The following is a 19,749-nucleotide window of genomic DNA, read 5'->3' on the forward strand; positions in this document are numbered from 1 at the left end:
TTTACCAAGTTAAGAAGATAAAAAAGTTGCTTGGACTTGTATATGGCAGAAAGACCAAAGAGAAGAAAACAGGGAGCCAGCCAAACCTCTCCACACAGTCCTTGGACACCTGTGGTTGGACACACTAGCAACACTGAACAGAAAGGTCAGAATATCCATTTTTCTCTCTCTTTGTAATCTGCAACTAGGTAAGTAAGATTTTTCTTATTATTATGCACAACTATAACAATGTAAAAATATATGCACATCATGTTATCTAAAATGTGTACCAGGGCATATTATGTATTATATGTTCCAACTGTCATTAAACAGTGAAAAGTTTGTAAAGTTTAAAAAATTTGCAAACAAACTCGATCAAGTACCTTAGAATTGTACATGTAGCTTTAATTTCTAAATATTTAGTATTTTCCAATTTAATCATGCCTTACTTATTTCAATTTTCTGGAGGTTTGTAACCATCTAACAATATCACATTATTTTACGGACAAATGTAAGCCACTTACTACAGGGTTTTTAAAAATTTTGTATTTGAAATAGAGAGGTGAGAGTGAAAACTATTACACCTATACTTTACTAAGAAAGAACTTTATGTGATGCATTTTTCTACAATATTGATTTCATTTTATTTACATTTGTTGATAGATGATTTGTTGTAAATGACTTCAATATCTAAATCTCAATAGGTAAAAGAATGGGCATTATGGGTGGGCAGTTATATCTGTTATTATCAGAAAGAACCGAAAAACTTACTTTGTATTTTCTTGTATTAATTAATCATAAATATATATCAAGGGTGTATGATTACCTTACATTAACATTTTTTCTGAATAAAATTTACCAGACTTTATTCTGTTGTACAGAAATTGTAAATTTTGAGGTTATTGCAATAAGGTGTAAAAGTTTGTGATTTGTTGTGGGTTTTTTGTATTATTCTTCAATAAGAATTATTCTAAAGTCAGCATAAGCACAAAAATTCCAAGAATTTGTATCAGTTGATCTACAAGTTAATGTTAGCAGACATGTATAACTAGGGGCTGTTGTATTGTCTGTTGTAAGGCAAAATTGATCTTTTCATGTAGGAACATGTGAAAGCCCTGGGGCCCCTACTAAAGTGACATGCCTGTGATGTCTTTGTTACCCGTTGGCCCCTTTCAGTCCCAAAGAAAACACCTGTATACCTGTTATTTACCTGTATTATGTAATAACCCTTGCCCTTTGAGTGTGGGAACTGGCGAAGCATAATGTGGAAATATTTTTGTGACATGGATTTTTTTTGAGGATTTTTTTTTATCCAGAACATGAATGGACATACTGTATATATGTTAACATGAAAAATGAACAAAAAGACAAAATATTTTCATTAAAAAAAAAAAAAAATATCCTGATTCTTCTTTTTTTATGAATGCCATGTTAAATTAAATCATGATCTCCTTTCTATTCTGAAGTAAAAGAGTACAATCTGCAACATGTATATATTTGAGACTATGGATTAGAGGTTAGCTGGGATCAAGTTGATGACTGATATATAATGGCTCTGCACCAACTTGATGCCAGGCTGACCTCTGGTTTGCTACAACATATGCAGTATCAAGGTAATAAATCTGTGGTTATCTCCCTTGTGGGGCCCCATGTCAGGACAGAGAGGACAAAGGTGATTGTGTAACTTATCTGCAAGTACAAAAGTAATTGGTAGTCATAGTAACAGACAGAGAGGTAAACAACTGACCAAATCACACCTTTTAAAGGTGAAACAAATTACAAGCCATGTATGACTGGAGGGGAGACAACTGCCTGCAGGAAAAAACAAGTTTAGGGACAAAAGATCAAGATACAAAGTGATAACTAAATTAATGGTAAACCTGCATACCTGGTCCACTCTTTGTTAATTATGTATAGGTATGCCACACCTGGACTGACTCTTTTATTGCCAAAACAACAGAGATAAGTTTTACAGGTGTGCTACAAGAAAATCCTATCCCAGACAAATTCCTGGTCTTTGTTGCCATGTCAATTAAGTAGTAAATTTGCAGGACAAAGCAGGGATTTACAAAAGACCCTCTTAGTAAAATCTCAACAATCCAAACTCCTGGATTTCTGAAAACAGGATTTGCTAGGATCACATGGTTTTCACAACTTGTATTGTGTGAGCATGTGTAAACAACTCTAACCTAACCCAAGTCTGACCACACAAAACTTTGGAATACAGGTAGGCTCTACATGATTTCTCAAATTACTGAGATTCTCTATTTTGATTTATTTTACTTTCTTATACACGATTCTTGAAAGCTTCTGGTTTAATAAGATCTAAACCAACCTATATTGTGTTTTGTTGCTAAATAATGAAATGAAAATATCCTGAAAGTCTCTGTATTACATTTGGTGAAGGTTATAATTTGAAAACTGCACCAATGTGATGCCGGAGGGCTGTCATGGTAACACAACAACAGACTTCTTTATTTCAGTATAATACTAAAATTTCAATTAGATTTGAAGAATTTTTGTTCAATTTGATATTTGACCATCTGAGACTTAATTGAAGTTATAAAGGTATAGTTTGCATTTTCTATAAAATTCTGAATTGTGAATGTCACTTAAGATCCTTGGGATCTAATTGTGTGCTGATCATATTATACAATCTGCACCAATAAGATGCCAGGTGATGTTGTGTGGTAAATCTGGAGTCACACAAGTGAATAGAGCATAAAGGAAGTATCTTCCACATGTTTCTATCCCTTTGGAATAAAATGCTTTAATCAAGATAATGAAAATGTGTTTGAAATTGAGTGTGTAGTACTTTCACCAATAACATACAGAGGTTTAACAGGTAATAAGAAATAAAAGTGCTGACACCTTGTATCTGTAATGTGCATGTTGTTACACAAAGCAAGCACTTACAAATGCTGGGGGTCAACATCGAACTCCTGACTGACTTTTCCAGTGTAACTTGCTAGACAGATGACGATGAAATATATCAAATAAATTTCTTTTGTGATTTTTTTACAATCTTTAGATGCATGCTTTATAAACAAAACATTGTATTCCAGTTGATCAATGATTTTTGAGTTCTTGTTTGATTTCAGTTTTGCAAATATTTGATAATGATGTGCTATTTTCGAAGACCAAACTGCCCAGTGTTTCCCATTATTTGTAGAGTGATAGTGTGTTAACAAAACTAGCACTTACAAATGCTGGGGAATACTGCCAGTTATACTTCTGGTATATAACAGACTAGCCCATTGGTTTAAAGAATTCAGCTTTTCCGATTTTCTCGATGGCTGTTAAAGCTGTCTTAAGTTTTATATATAAAATAAGAATAAAACATTTCTATTAAATTAATTAATTTAGATAACAATGGTGTTGATTTTGTACTGTTTAATAATAATACAGAATAAATCTAGAAAGTTACTAATTAACATTTATTTTTCATTAATTTTCATAGTTTTTCCAGAAAAAAGTCTTTTCGTTATTTCTTCACAAATACATAATATCTAGAAATGAAAAAAGATATGAAAAAACAAATTACGGCTTTTCTCTATGAAAGATTTGGTTAAGGTATGGAACATGCTGGAAAGATTACACAACCTATAGTCAATGTGATAATGGTAGCTAATGCTGGTAGAAGGACCTGGGGTGTTCAGTAATTAATTCACAGGGGTTCTCTAGCCAACACTTACATGGCTGCGAGATAAGATTACAGCCTATAGACAGATCACAGTCACAATAGATCCCTGCTGGTCCCTAGCATCAGATTTGGGCTTGTGTATCCTAGCAACAAGCACTTACTGATGCTGGGGTCAGACTGAGGAATATTCTACATGGCTGTCAGTCTAGACTCTTAATCATACCATTACCACTGATAAAAGACTAATTCTTAAATCATAACCTTGCTTGCTATTTTAAGAAATATACCATTTTTGAAAAAAAAAGACCCAAAAATCTGCAGAATTAATCCTGATTATAGAATGGAATAAATTTCTTGTATAAAGATTCCTATATGCCTTATTCACCTTACTTGGTATGTTTAAAGCGTATTTTCAACACAAAGTTTTTTCATTGTGATATTAAAACTCTTTTCAGAATCAGAATTAAAAATCTATATTTTATAGGGACATTTTCATCAGGGTTGATTTTTTTTGATATGCTGTATTGTGCAGGGAAATTCAGTATAAAAATAGAGTGTTATAAAAACTAACAAACTACACATGTGGTCAGTCTTAGATGGCAATTAAGTAATCACTTGACCTACAAAAGTCCTCTTAAAGCATTTATTTACAAATAAAAACATACTAAAAGGTAAAAAAAAAAAATGCAATTTTCACAAACATTTATCTTAAGAATTTGAAACCAGTAATGTGAACATCACGTTTTAAAATAAAGGTTTTGACCAATCAGGGTAAAGGGCTTTATGATTTCCTGTTCATATGATCAGTTGGTGGTTGGGGAAGTACATGAACTCTACTGCAATGGCAATGGTGATTTCAAATAATTGAAAGCATTTTGGCCTTAAAAAAATATGACTGTTATATGTGATTTTGTCTTTTAATACAAGATAATGTCCAGTTTTCTACAAATACTGTTTGAGATGTGTGATATGTAATCATAATAATGGTAAGACAGTGAGCCGACACATCCAGCACACTGAAGCATATACAGTAAATCTTAAACTTTTATCTCGGTGATAAGACAAAAATGGATGAAAGAAGCTGCAGGGAACAGGAAACCCACCACCTTCCCAGGATATGTGATGTGCTGGTGAGATTATGAATACTAGCACTTACATATGCTGGGGATATAATGGGTGCTTAGCAACAAGACTTATACTGACACTACAGGGCTTCTAGTGTCTCTATGACTACTAGGCTTCTACTGCCTCTACAACTACAGGGCTTCAACTGTCTCTACAACTACAGGGCTTCTAGTGTCTCTACAACTACAGGGCTTCTAGTGTCTCTACAACTTAAGGGCTTCAACTGTCTCGACTAACTAGAGGTTTTCTAGTGTCTCTACAACTACATGGCTTCTACTGTCTACAACTACAGGGCTTCTAGTGTCTCAACAACTACAGGGCTTCTACTGTCTACAACTACTGGGCTTTAACTGTCTCCCAACTTTTTGACTTCTACTGCCTCTACAACTACAGGGCTTCAACTGTCTCTACAACTACAGGGCTTCTAGTGTCTCTACAACTACAGGGCTTCTAGTGTCTCTACAAACACAGGATGTCTACTGTCTAGGGCAAAGTCAGCAAAAAAGAAAAGAATACAAAAAACATAATCTAAAACAATAGATGTCATAGTGTTAGCTTAAACTACAAATTGTGTATCAACTTCTTTAACATAAGAGACTGATGGTCAGCAGATTTATTATCCGAAATTATTGAACCATTGTTTCTTGATCTTCATGTATTTATACTGGAAACAATTTATATTTTTCATGGATTTGTGGAGAGATGTATTCATTTTATCCATTGAATAATTAACTGATTTAAACTACCAAACTTTCAAAAAATAAGAGTCTGCATCCGGTAAGTGTAAGTCACTGATTCACCTTCATAAAATATGATATATTTGAGGTATTTTTTGGCTAGCTGTTTGGTATTTAATCTGATTGGGCATGTGGAATTTGCATTTGAGCTAGTAAAATTTTAGACCCCTGTAAAGGTATTTTTAAAATCTGTCCTGAATGGGTACTTAGTGTTGATTTTAGTCACTTAGGCTGCTTTTGTGAAACCCAGTTGAAACAGTTGGGGTGGTCTGGAATTATTCTATGATACACGAAAATGCACATGTACTAATGTTGGAACTGATATATGTAAAGTTCAAAATGCACAATTTCAGAATTTCCTGTCAAGTATAAAACAATGAACCAAAAATAAAATACCAACCAGTTTAAGTCATACTTAATAACATAATGCTTCTGGAAATATGTGTGTGCACCAACCCTGCTTCAAGGCAAAAATCTGAAAACTTACAATATTCAGCAAAGCTGTTTCAGACAGGTATCTCTGAACCCTTAAAGTTGCAAGTGCCAAACATTCAACAATCCATCCTTGATTCCGACCTCTACCTTGTTTCATGCATGTTCAACTGTTCCCACCATTTCAACTGCTTATTAAAAGCCACCCTTTTACATTTTTTACTGATGTCTTGTAAATTAACTGTAAAAGTTTTTGATATTGCCCTGTGTCAGTGCTTGATGTTGCCCTTTAATTACCTGTATGGGTTTTTGATGTTGCCCTGTATTGGTACTTGATGTTGCCCTGTATCAGTGCTTGATGTTGCCCTTTAATTACCTGTATGGGTTTTTGATGTTGCCCTGTATTGGTACTTGATGTTGCCCTGTATCAGTGCTTGATGTTGCCCTTTAGTTACCTGTATGGGTTTTTGATGTTGCCCTGTATTGGTATTTGATGTTGCCCTGTATCAGTGCTTAATGTTGCCCTTTAATTACCTGTATGGGTTTTTGGTGTTGCCCTGTATTGGTATTTGATGTTGCCCTGCATCAGTACTTGGTGTTGTCCTGTATTGGTACTTGATGTTGCCCTGTATCAGTACTTGGTTTTGCCCTGTATCGGTACTTGATGTTGCCCTTTAATTACCTGTATCAGTACTTGATGTTGCCCTGTATCAGTACTTGATGTTGCCCTGTATCGGTACTTGATATTGCCCTGTGTCAGTACTTGATGTTGCCCTTTAATTACCTGTATGGAATTTTGTTGTTGCCCTGTATCGGTACTTGATGTTGCCCTTTAATTACCTGTATGGAATTTTGGTGTTGCCCTGTATTGGTACTTGATGTTGCCGTTTATTTACCTGTATGGGTTTTTGGTGTTGCCTGTTGTCTGGCGTGTGATGGAATCTTTGAACACCTGTCGTCTATAGATTTTCTCCTCCACTGTACCACATGTAATGAGGCGATAGATGACCACATTTTTGTCCTGACCAATACGGAATACCCTGTCTACAGCCTGAGCATCTGTTGCCGGATTCCAACTTGGATCAACTGATAAAACAAGAAAACACATTAAAATGGACCAGGTTGTATGTATGGGGTAAATATTTCAAGTAATGTGTGTGATTCACCCTCTCATTGGCCTTCTTATAGAATCTAACCCATAAAATACATAGAGAATACATGGCCAGTATCTTAAAATATCAGCTGTATTTTGGTGAGGGAGAAGAGACAAAAGTGGTGAGCCATGGCAAGCTACTTTTGTCTTTCTGTCCTGAACCAAAATACAGCTTATATTTTCAGACACTGACCATGTGTTCTCTTTATCCTGCAGCATTGATTGAAAATCAGACTATTGAAACAAACAGATTTGTTGTTTAATCTGTTTTTACCTGATGTTGACGTTGCAATGAATTGTGTGGAAATATAGTTCCAAACGTCATCAGACATAAAAGCGATTTATGAATTTTAATAAATCAGTATGTTCATTACAACTTGTAAAATCACCTATTTCGACAACTATTCATATTTCTAAACATAATATTTAAGTAAATTCAGACAGTAATTATGTGGAATTACCACACATGCTGAAATATAGCTGTTTCTGTCACTGCTGAATACAGTAAAAATATATGTGGCAGGTCTATTCCGACAACACCAGTGCCAGTTGCAAGATAAAGAGATACATCTGAGATTGAATAAGTGAAAATTGCTTTAAATGAACCAAAATTCTTGAATGGGTTATTTCTAATTTTCAAACTTTATGAAAATTTCATATTTCACCTACTATTTCCAATATTTGAATCACTACTAGAATGTTTATCATAGTTTGGGTTGTACAACTTTTGATCCAGCTATATAGGAAGTGTGACAGCTGTTATGTAATTACTCTTCTGCAGTACCTGAGCTACAGGCATATACATTCAGTCTCTAAATTGGGAGAAAACAAAATAAAATATTTGTCTTGTTTTTTGCTTCTGATGACGAGACAATCATATAGTATTTCTCTAATTTTTAATTTGTTAATTTTATTCAGATTTTTAAATCTCTGCACACCCATATCTGATGACAAGACGTCAAGGAAGATAGAGATATTTCTGAAGGGTACAGGTATATAATTAGTCCATTTCACAATAAGAGTGCTGTGGACACAATATACGTCGCCACAAAATATAAAGATCAAGATTGGTCCTTTTAATTATCGCTTTTAACATGTCTGTATACATAAGCTCACAAAGAAGTCCACTAAGAGCAAGCTACAGATACAAAGTTGAAAATGGCATAACTCTTACAAAAATCAACGAACAAAAAAATTGCCCCTTTATACACACCTACCTATTGTAGTTGTGACATTGAGCAAGTTTCATGAAAATCTGATGATTATTTTAGGAGGAGTTGTGTTCACAAGAAATGGGCGTACGGACGAACGGAGAGACGGAGAAGATGACGCCAATATACTACCACCTACAGCGGCGTTTAAAAATTGCAAAATAAGTTATTCCCACTAATATCAATCATTCTTATTATCCCAGATAGAAGCACAAAAGCAGTCTTATTGTGGGAGAAAAACAGAGGACCAAGGAAAAAAACATGTAGGCAGGCCTGTGACTCCATACATTTTAATGTTTGGGAAATTGAACCCTAGGAACTTTGGTAAAACGAGACGGCTTTACCACCGTGCCACCTGACCGTACATCTTTCGGTATTGTAAGCCATCTCTTATTTCAAGTAAGGCTATATATAATGTTAAAAATGTCCCTTGGATATGTGATGTCATTATAGGAAATTAGATATGTATCATAAACAATGATTTGTCAGTACTTACAGATGATCACACGATCTGCTGCTGTTAGCGTCAGTCCCACACCACCGACCTGAAATAATTTAGTAGTAATGAATGAACCACATGCATAAGTGTTCAAAAATTAGGAGTATCAACATTCTAGATTTGTAATTCTTAGCAGAATTATACTGAAGTCTTGCTGATTCTGTTTTGATATGCAAAAATGACATTTAAAGACAGAAAAAAAGAAAATTTCAGTAGTCCATTTCAAAATTTTGAAGGGATTTTTGTCACGTCTCAAAATCTACCAAAACTTCCTGTTTGTCATCTAAAATAGAACCATAATAATCCAAATTTCTTTTGCCCTGGTTGGAGTAATTCATCTTAATATGCAACTATCAGGTATTCACAAATCTGGTTGCTGCTGTACATGCAATTTCAGAGCACTTTTTCCCAAATGTTGGGTTGAAAAATTCCTTTTGGAATTGACCGAGTATCACTGTATATCAAACCTGTGTGGTAAGTAAGAAAAGTGTGTAACTGGTATCAGTCTGGAACTTGTGTATCCTCTGGTCTCGCTCACTTATGTGAATCACTGTGCCGTCTAATCTCATCACCTTATGACCCTGTCATTAATAGAATTAAGTCTAATTTAAACTTGTGTAGGTTAAACTTCAAAGTATTTAAAAAAAAGTCATATTTTAACAATATTTGAAACACAAACCCAGATAAAATTATTCCATCACATTCTTTCATTTCAGATATTTTCAACCCACTCTCCTTTAAAACCTAACAACATGATGAATAACAGGTAATGCTAAAAACCCAGGACCAAATTAATAGTTCATTTTGAAACACATTTTGTAATATATATGTAATACATGTATGGGGTGAATAGGATTTTTAACAAAAAAATAATTCAAATCCTTGATTGCTTGAAAACTTACAGTCAGTTGCACTTTAGATTTTGCCTTAATTAACAGTGGTCATAAAAACAAAAGGTACCAGATTTTTAAAAACAAAAACCAACAATATTCCAAAGTATAAGATTTTGAACATGCTAAAGTCATTTGGATTTACTCTGTAAATATACTTTTTTGGTTTAATTTACAATAAATGGTGTATGAACAACATGCAAAAACTGCATTTAGCATAATCATGTGTTAGCGCAACATCTTAAACCACTAAAACATATGCATTTACTGTTTGATTGCTAAAATTTACGTATATAGAGACATGTGTAATTACCAGAGATTATGTCACCTTTCAATATATAGATATGATTAAGAAAAAGTCACTAAATGAAATTTATTCTGATTTGCTAAATCCCAAAGAGTTGGATAAATCACCTGTGACATTTTGGATTAGTTCAGTGTAACTTCCTGAAACTAATCCTTCTACTACCAACCACATCTTGATACTGAACGAAATGGTAAAGATTTTATTTATTACAGTAATGGAAAACCTCCCAAAACAGATCGTTCTTAATCCTGAATACCAAACCAACTTTGTGTACAAAATGATATAATGTATGGGGTGAATCCTGAATACCAAACCAACTTTGTGTACAAAATGATATAATGTATGGGGTGAATCCTGAATACCAAACCAACTTTGTGTACAAAATGATATAATGATAAAAGAATACACCAGATCATCCTATATCGCGGTAAACAATCCAGAAGAACAGAAACATGGATATTGGATTTACGAAAAATGCATAATCCCATCAAATCAAATATAGCTGTTTTCCAACATGTCCTATCAATGACAAGTTTCCAAATTAAACCTTGGTCCCTACCCTGTTTGTGGTGACTTTTTCTATGATGTCTAGTATCTTTCGTGACTGCGAGAAGATAAGGGTGCGGTGTCCCTCTGCTTTAAGCTGGGTAAGCAGCTGGATGATAAAGATGAGTTTACCGGACTCATTGATGAGTGTACTGTCATCGATGTTGTGGATCTCTGTGGCAGCACTGCTCAATCCTTCCTCTGACTCCAAAAGAGAGTTATCCATCCTGTATGGGAAAAAATCTCGATATCAGAAATCACGATTTTCCCATAATAACAATAATTGCATGTAAAATATGGAAAATGAAACCACTGTGTAATACTACTCATAAAATCACCTGGTATAAGAACTCCAAACTCATATTTCACAAATTTGTCAATGTACAATTTTTTAAGAAAGGAAAATTTAGCTTTTTCCAACTCATAGACAAAATTTTGTTTTCATGTAAACTTACGCATCCTCTCCATCCAGTCCAAGCTGGGCACATGCTCTTTTTGTTAGAAGACGAGGGTGATCAGTTATCTTTTTCAGTACAGTCAGTGCTACCAGGGGTGATTTCTTCGTCATAAGCAGCTTAAATAGCATGAGAGAATAGTTTCAAAAGTTATCATACATAAAGTATGCAATGTGCAAGTAAATATTCAGGTAAAAGGTAATTCAACTTAAGGCATCACAAGTGATACAAATATCTGTACAATTACATCTTGACTGATGATGCACCTACAGATCTGAAATGCTATCTGAAGCAAGCACTTTCACTAGGTGAAGATTATATGATCAGCTGTTTGTCTAAAGGTGAAAGGTCAAAATGGAAAATGGAAACTCAATTTCCAAACAATAATTTTATCAGCTCAATGGGAATCCAAATTATAGTGTAGAAACTGATTTTCAAATTTTTCAGTTTTAGCAATTTTGACCTTTCATCTTCAGATGTAAACACTTTTAGTAAACTTGGGTTTGATTGGCCTTCTTATAAATATATATATATATAGATACATACATATTAGACCTAAAATCACAAGCAACCACTATCATGGAGGAAGCACTGTATAAAGCTCAAGACTGATCAGCTCAACAGGACGAAGTTATTGAATGGAAACCTTAATCTAATGACACTGGGGTAGTGACTCACCTCCTTGACAGAGTCCAGTGACAGGAAGTCTTGGTATATCTGCTGCTGAGTCCGGGTAAGGAACAGCCACACAATGAAGTCATTCTTCCTTGTCATCGTAGGCATCCTAAATCAAAATACAGTCAAACCTGTCTTAAAGGTCACCTTTATAAACAGACCACATGTGTATAAAGTCCATTTTCTCTGTTCCCTTGAGTGCCCTTTATAGACAGGTTTGAATGTGTAGCTACATATATGGTTTACAATATCTATAACATTAAAGAAACATCACAAGTTATAATACAAATCTGACCATCACAGCGACATGTAATTGTAACATGAAATCTAGCCAATCATTTTGAAGTTTCATTGATAAAATTATGTCCTTTAAGGAGATAAAGTAAACAGAAACTGAACTGTTCTCCATTTCTTTTGAAAAATTTATCTTTATTTTGCAGATTTTTTTCACTGCTTTTCATTCAAACTAAAATGTACTATGCTTTAAAACAATGGACTAACGCAATAACATGTGGAATCATATATTTTGGTATATAGTTTTACTTAAGCTTGACTTCCATACTTGATTTGTTTCTGTTCCTGGCCATTTTCTTCCCCTTCGACCGTGTTATCATCAAGGTTTCGTTCCTTTTTAGCCACTTCAGCCTTCGTTCGTCGCAGAAAATATGGTGCAATTATATTTTTCAAGCTGTCTGCCATCATCATCCCTAGATGTCTTTCACCTGCTGTAGCATCTCGCTCTCTTGCCTGAACAAATTGACAGCAATTTAAATTTCCTAAAGGTGGTGAATATTGTTCATCTACAGGTGGCTGTTATCGTTAAATTTTGTTTGTTACGACTACTTTAACTTTAGATTGGCTGTTACAGCAAACTTTTCTGGTACATGAAAAAATATTAAAACAGAAACAAAGTTTTAAATCATTACTGAGATAGACTGAAATCTTTATCTGATACAAATTTTCACTCAGCCTGATTTCATACTCTGACACATACCCTTGTAATGGGAGTATCATACTCCATTTTGAAGGTTCTTGCTGTTCCCAACAATGCCCCCTTGTGGACAAAATCAAACAGGGCCCACAACTCCTAAATTAACAGAAAATAAATATTTTAGAATACAGTAGAAATCATCACAAAGAGTTATGTACAGACTATAAATTAAACCTGGTTAAGAAATGTTTTTAGAAGATTTTTTCAGCAGGTTGTAGTTCAACAGAGATGTATGAATTATGGAATATTTTGATTTTTTCCCGAAGTCGTCTATATCAATGCAGCAACTCTCTGTTTTTAGAGTAAAATCTTCATGTAACCTTGTTAGATTGTTTTACAGAAACATCAATGAAGCCACCTTCTTACAATATATGACAAGGACACACAGAATTATTATCAAAGGCCTGAAAGGCCTGTAGGTCGAACAGATTGACGTTCATAAAAATGCTACATAAACCAAGAAACTAGAACTTGAGATCCATTATGATAATTTTACTGAAATACTTTTCATCTTATCTCCAGATAGAAATAAATTTAAACGCATTCCTGTCACAGTTCAGTTCAGTAAAATGATGCAAAATTATCAAAAGATCATGAAATAACATGAGCGTGTAATAAAGTTCCATGTGATATGTCATCTGCTTGTTCATAGCGTCTTCATCCTCAGGAAATATTATCATCTGGAGATGACACATCAGTTTTGATTTAAAGAATTGTGTGATAAGGGGCTGATTTTTCATCAATTCATTTTGGACAACCCTCTATTCTGATGTGGTGCAGCACTAGACTGCTGTTGTTAACATTAAATGCCATTCCAATGAATTGTGCACACACATTGGTCTGTAAACTAGCGTAGAATGTTATCTGAAAGTGCCTAATAGATATTACTGTATTTTCAGAGAAAAGACTAAGGATCACTTGACCAAACACCAGTAAAAAAACCCATTGTGTAATCTGATTAAAATGTTAATACATTATTATGACACTCAGAATTTTGTTCAAAGCTTGTCATCAATATAAAAAGTTGACTTCATTATATCCACGTGCTGAACGGTCATAAATAATTATCAATTTGAGGTGAAACAGTGATGTGTAAATGACACAACTCCACTTCCACTTTTTTTACTGGAAAAAGGCCTGTAGAGGGAGTTTGAATTACCTTCAGGTTGTTCTGTACAGGAGTCCCTGTCAGTACAATCCGGTTCTTGGCACCAATAGCATGAACTCCCTTTGTGGTTTTAGTAGGATTCTTGATCTTATGACCTTCATCCAATATCATATAATCCTAAAATAGAACAGACTGAAATTTGAAAAATATTCCAGTACTTATCATGGTAATTATTGAAAAATTAATTTTATAATTAAGTGACACCTAGGTAACACTACACAGTTTCAAATGTGTGTATTTTCTTCAGAGCATTTTTTCTAGTTTTGTTGAATGCCATTCTGATTTCCACAGCACAATGTAAATGGTGAAGCATTTCAGAATATTTTTGTGTTTTTTTTTCTGTCTGAACATATTCAATGGGTCCCTTGTTTATCATTCATTTTAAGTTAGAATTAATAACACTAATGGTATTCACTAATTTTTTCTTCATAAAAAAAATTGAAACTTTCAATGTCCTCAGCATTTTTTCAACTAAATTTCATTAAATTTTGCTTAAAAACAAAATTGGTTCATCATTCGCGTACTTTCTTCAAAGAATGAGATTTTAAGTATTCATATTCCAAGAAAACTTGTGGGGCAACGCCAAAGGTATTCAATTGAACAAGCACTGTATTTATTGTATGTATTTGTTTGAAATTATTTTTTATCTTTGCTAGATTTGCAAATTAAAAGCAAGCATACAGAGTATTGCTTAAGCATGTCCTCTACTGGCCCTTGAAAAGAATAATATTGTAATGATTTATAAAGATGGTATTTTTGGTGTTTATTTGGGAAAAAATAGTATATACACGTAATTTGTTTGTAACTGATCATCACCCTGAAACTGAGATGTTATGGTTGTTTGTAAGTGTGTAAGATCAAAATCTGGTAAGGAATGAAGCAGTGTGAATACTGATAATGATTTTCTAAAAATAGCAACAGTAACCTTGACCTTAACTCAACAACCATGAAACAAAAACTTTTTCAAGACATTTAAGTGTTTTAAAAGTGTGAGGAAAATTCCTCATGGAGTAAATCACAAGAGCACTGAAAATTATTTTCTAAAAAATTGAATAATGACCTTGACCCAATATCCCTGAAACTCAGAGAAGTCCAAAATATTTTGATGTATATGAAGTTTATGAGACTTTCACAAGGAATAAAGATATCAGAGCTCTGACAAACAATGGTATCACATATGTATATATATATATATAGACAGACAGAGAGGAAAACTATAGTTCCCAACAGTTTCACAGGTAGATGACTAATAATGAAATTAGTGTTATTTTCATCAAAAGAATTCAAAACACAGTGAAAGAAATTTTCTGTAAAACCAGAAATGAAAGTGGAAAAAAAGTGTAAAACTTACCCATTCAAAATCCCGACCTTCCTTCTGACTGAGCTGCTCAAAGCTGGTGACCACTAGACCATATGATGTGAGACACACCCCTCCACGCCGCTGAACCTTAGTCAGGGCACGCTCCTTCTCTCGTTTACTACTGCCATGGAACAGTGTCACTCTTATACCAGGGGCCCTGTGAGGTAACATCCAAAATATCTTAAGATTTGATGTATTCTGTTACTGATAAGTGTATTTATCATTCTGTGATGCAGTTGATAGAGACATTTTCCAAGTTCTCAAAAATAGGAATGAAATATGGGATTTACATATGACCCATTAATTCTGGCTGACCAAAGGACACCCTATTCGTAAATGCTTCATTAATTACAATAACCTTATATCTTTCTTTTTTTTATCATGTCCAAGTTTTCTTTTTAAATGTGTTTCCCAACACACATTTTACTAAAACAGCTGTAACACATAACTTTTAAAAAAAGAAAAGTCAAAACACTAGCAAGTTATGTACATGATAATACTGGCAGTGCAAGACACAGCAATTATCATACAAAGTGGTTATATATCTTACCATTTCTTAAATTCCTTCTCCCAGTTACTTATTAGGGACACTGGCATCACAATGAGAACAGAGTGGACTTTGTCCATATCAAATAGTCCTGACAGGAATGCTATCACCTGTATAGTCTTACCCAAGCTGAAAAAAACATGATACTACCTATTGTAAAGCTTTTTCAGGATTCTTTCAGGATTATCATTAAGAAAAAACACCGGGTAAAATTCTGTCTTTGTCAGAAAAATTCCCTGCATACAGTAATGAAATGCTTATTCATGCAACAAAATACCTCTATACTTTAAGGTACAATAATTTTCTGATCTATTTTCTTACATAAGGCAGTTATACTATTAATCATAAGAAGAAAAATACAACATCAAAAATGTTAATAGAAAAATTAGCTTGAAAATGTCAGTAAGAAATTAATTTCCCTGCCTCCATGTTCAAAAGTATCAATGTTTGATAAATTTCTGTAAGAAATGATGGTGACCTTGACCTTAGAACCATGAAACATGAACTTTTCTGAAGTTATTGCCATAGTTAACCTTTACATACAGGCCTTTATGAAATGAAATTGATGACATTAAATAAGATTTTGACTATTGAAATCAATATGTAAGTGGTCAGCAAAGGCACCGAGCAAATTAACTTCATCTTAATACAGTTTAACCTTGAATACTTACATCTGAGTAATGTCTCAATATTCTTTATAGTGTAAATAAATATGTATATTTTGTCCCCTACTGATAGTGTCTCAATAACTGAAAGCAGGTGCTTGTGTGAAATATGTGAAGTAGCAGGAGGTTAATACACATAAATCATAAAGTACCCTTGATTCATAAAACAGGTCATGTGATCTTACCCCATGTCATCACCAAGGATACCACCCTTGCGTTTCTTATTTAGTGACCACAGCCACAGTACGCCCGCTTTCTGGTGGTCGTACAGTTTATTGTACAAGTCTTTGTACAAGTAGAACTCATTCCCTACTAGGACCATCCCATTATCCTCTTCTTCTGAAGATTCCTCCTCTTCTTCATCACCATACTCCTCAAGGTATGCCTACGATCATGTTGAATTGTTCATTTAGGATTAATTAGTAGAGTTCTGGTATAACTCAGATCTCAGAACAAGAGATCCCAGAGGGATCTTGGCGCCCACCATTTGAGGATCTGTTTTCAGTTCTTGAAGATTTGTTTATTTTTTTTTGTTTGTTACAGGTGTTGTAAATGTTCATGAACTGGTCTTCATTGAATGTACTCAATGATGGCACAAGATATTTTTATCAAGCACCTATTAGCAAATATCATTTGAAAAAGATCCCAAAGTATTATTAGATAGCAGTCAGTTACAGGTGGATAATGGACAATATGCTTGTGCTGTATTACTGTCGACATCCAAGATGGCTGCCTGTGGGCCACCTTGATTTCAAATCAGTCCAAAAAAGGTACAATGCACAATTAGGGACCAAGGGAAACCAATATCTATGAAATATCAGTAACAAGATTTTACTCTCAACATCCAAGATGGCTGCCTGTCAGCCATCTTGATTTCTGATCAGTCCAAAAAGGTATAATGCACAACTTCCTCAGATATAGCAGTAACAAACTTTTACATCCAAAATCCAAGATGGCCACCTGTCGGCCATCTTGAATTCGAATCAGTCCAAAAAGGTACAATGCACATCTAGGGACCAAGGGGAACCTGCATATGAAATTTGAGAAAGATCCATCCAGTACTTTCCAAGAAATAGCAGTAACAAACTTTTACATCCAAAATCCAAGATGGCCACCTGTCGGCCATCTTGAATTCGAATCAGTCCAAAAAGGTACAATGCACATCTAGGGACCAAGGGGAACCTGCATATGAAATTTGAGAAAGATCCATCCAGTACTTTCCAAGAAATAGCAGTAACAAACTTTTACTTCCAAAATCCAAGATGGCTGCCTGTCGGCCATCTTGAATTCGAATCAATCCAAAAAAGGTACAATGCACAACTAGGGACTAAGGGGAAACTGCATATGAAATTTGAGAAAGATCCATCCAGTACTTTCCAAGAAATAGCAGTAACAAACTTTTACTTCCAAAATCCAAGATGGCTGCCTGTCGGCCATCTTGAATGCGAATCAGTTCAAAAAAGGTACAATGCACAACTAGGGACCAAGGGGAACCTGCATATGAAATTTGAGAAAGATCCATCCAGTACTTTTCCAGAAATAGCGGTAACAAGGATTGTTTACGGACGGGCGGACGGACCACGGACGCAGGGCGATTTGAATAACCCACCATCTATTAGATGGTGGGCTAAAAAAGACCAGAGATTTCCTATGTTAATTTGCTCATTCAGATATACATTTACATTTACAACAAGCAGCCTTGAAAGCTTCTAATAAACAATATAAAAAAATTAAAATCTCTTCAATGCAAGAAACAAAAGGTATTTTGCAATTAATGTATGAAACCAATTAAAACTGATTGGTAATTATCAATTTAGAAAATGGAACCGATTCACTTCACCAGTTACTGGTAATATGTTCATTGATTTTTATTCAATAACATATTTTATTACTCTGCAATAAACCCATTTTTGGGTGTATGTGTTGGCCACCTGGGCTTGTTACAGGATAGACATGAGAAGACATACAGTCAATACCATACTGCTGCTTTTGTCAATGTTCATACCATGTTGATACCAAAATTGAGATAAACAGACTTTGTATTCACAAAGACAAAGTAATTACAATATCCAATCCTAACACAATAACAAAACAAAAATTAGTACTGTCCAGTTTTATATCTATTACAAACTCAGATATATCGGAAACATTCTAAGCATCAGTATTTTGGCTATCAGTCTAATTTATGTGTATTTTACCTCCATCTTTTGTATACGCCGAACTAGTTTGTCTTTATGGTGTATCTTCAGAGCCCGCTTGTTAAGTTCCAGGGCCATCCTCACCTGACCATCTGCAGCCAGCTGAGATGCCTTAGTGACCAGGCGATTAAACTTAACTTGATCATCGTGTCCCAAGTCATCCTGACTTCCTTTACGGGGATTTACATTCTCTGTTCAAATAAAAAAAATAGAATACAAATTGTACCAGTATTTTAAAGAAAATCAACTGACAGGCACAGATATTATGAGCACAATATTTAAAACATTGGCGAACAACTTATATACATAACAATGATATATGATTCAACTAAGGTTAATGAGAATTATTCAAGTTTTATCAATATTACTCAAAGTAACTTAAAAAATTTACCTTATTTATATCATGAATCTTATTTTGGTATATGAAAATAATTTTTCATACTCAGGTTTTAACAAGATTGCTTTATTTATTCCATGAAATATATCCTATATATGCACCTTAATTTGCTTAATGAGAATGACTTCTCTATATTTAGGGTTTATTGATATTATTATCCTTATTTTCTAAAGCATCTAATTCCTGTACCTTTTGTGTCTGAAGTTTCTCCTTTCACACTAGAAGCCAGATCATTTTTCAAACCAGGCTCATCTTTAAGCTGGATGTTATTTAACTTGTCATAGGTTTCCTTTAGAGCAGTCTCCATCCCTTGCTGCTTGGTTTGACTTCAATAAAGACCTGTAATTGTACAGCAAATATAGTTAGACAATGTTAGCCCACTTTGCCAAAGATATGTAACATAAAACCTCTGGAATGAATATTCACTTGTGTTGTAAAATCATGTGCTACCTGTAGTACTGACCTGTACTTGTGTTAATTGTATGTTTATAGTGTTACCTGTGCAGGCTTATGTTGTATTAAGTGGGTTTACAGAAGTAATTATGTAGCACTGGTCTCACTTCCTTGGGACAGCAGACATGACAACTCTATAGGTAAGAGCTATAAATAAGACTGATGGTTAATCTAAAATGCTATCTCTTCTAATGATACCAAAGCAATCCTTATATTTTTTCACTTCACTCAGTCTTTAACAGCCTGATGGGATATAAATCATATTTTCCTTTGACATTGTTCAAGCCTATATGATGTTCAACATTAAAGTTTTTAAAT

At 34.2% G+C, this 19,749-nt stretch overlaps 1 protein-coding gene across 1 annotated transcript in view; it reads right to left on the reverse strand.

Moving 5' to 3' along the window:
- LOC132550138 (DNA excision repair protein ERCC-6-like) overlaps window positions 1–19,285 on the reverse strand; it is a 33,445-nt gene extending 14,160 nt beyond the window's left edge. Inside the window, exons 1-14 of the mRNA XM_060214155.1 lie at window positions 19,168–19,285; window positions 18,582–18,772; window positions 16,569–16,768; window positions 15,722–15,847; window positions 15,163–15,328; window positions 13,803–13,928; window positions 12,647–12,739; window positions 12,215–12,399; window positions 11,656–11,761; window positions 10,978–11,096; window positions 10,536–10,749; window positions 9,247–9,360; window positions 8,777–8,825; window positions 6,813–7,002 (exon numbers count right to left, since the gene is read on the reverse strand). Of these exons, the coding sequence (XP_060070138.1) occupies window positions 6,813–7,002; window positions 8,777–8,825; window positions 9,247–9,360; window positions 10,536–10,749; window positions 10,978–11,096; window positions 11,656–11,761; window positions 12,215–12,399; window positions 12,647–12,739; window positions 13,803–13,928; window positions 15,163–15,328; window positions 15,722–15,847; window positions 16,569–16,768; window positions 18,582–18,772; window positions 19,168–19,285 (1,997 nt within the window). The remainder of the gene's footprint in view (window positions 1–6,812; window positions 7,003–8,776; window positions 8,826–9,246; window positions 9,361–10,535; window positions 10,750–10,977; window positions 11,097–11,655; window positions 11,762–12,214; window positions 12,400–12,646; window positions 12,740–13,802; window positions 13,929–15,162; window positions 15,329–15,721; window positions 15,848–16,568; window positions 16,769–18,581; window positions 18,773–19,167) is intronic.
- Between the last annotated feature and the right edge of the window lie 464 nt (window positions 19,286–19,749).

Source organism: Ylistrum balloti, unplaced genomic scaffold, assembly GCF_031769215.1.
Source record: "Ylistrum balloti isolate Yb309-2 unplaced genomic scaffold, AGI_CSIRO_Ybal_v1 Utg370104, whole genome shotgun sequence".
NCBI classification, from domain to species: Eukaryota; Metazoa; Mollusca; class Bivalvia; order Pectinida; family Pectinidae; genus Ylistrum; species Ylistrum balloti.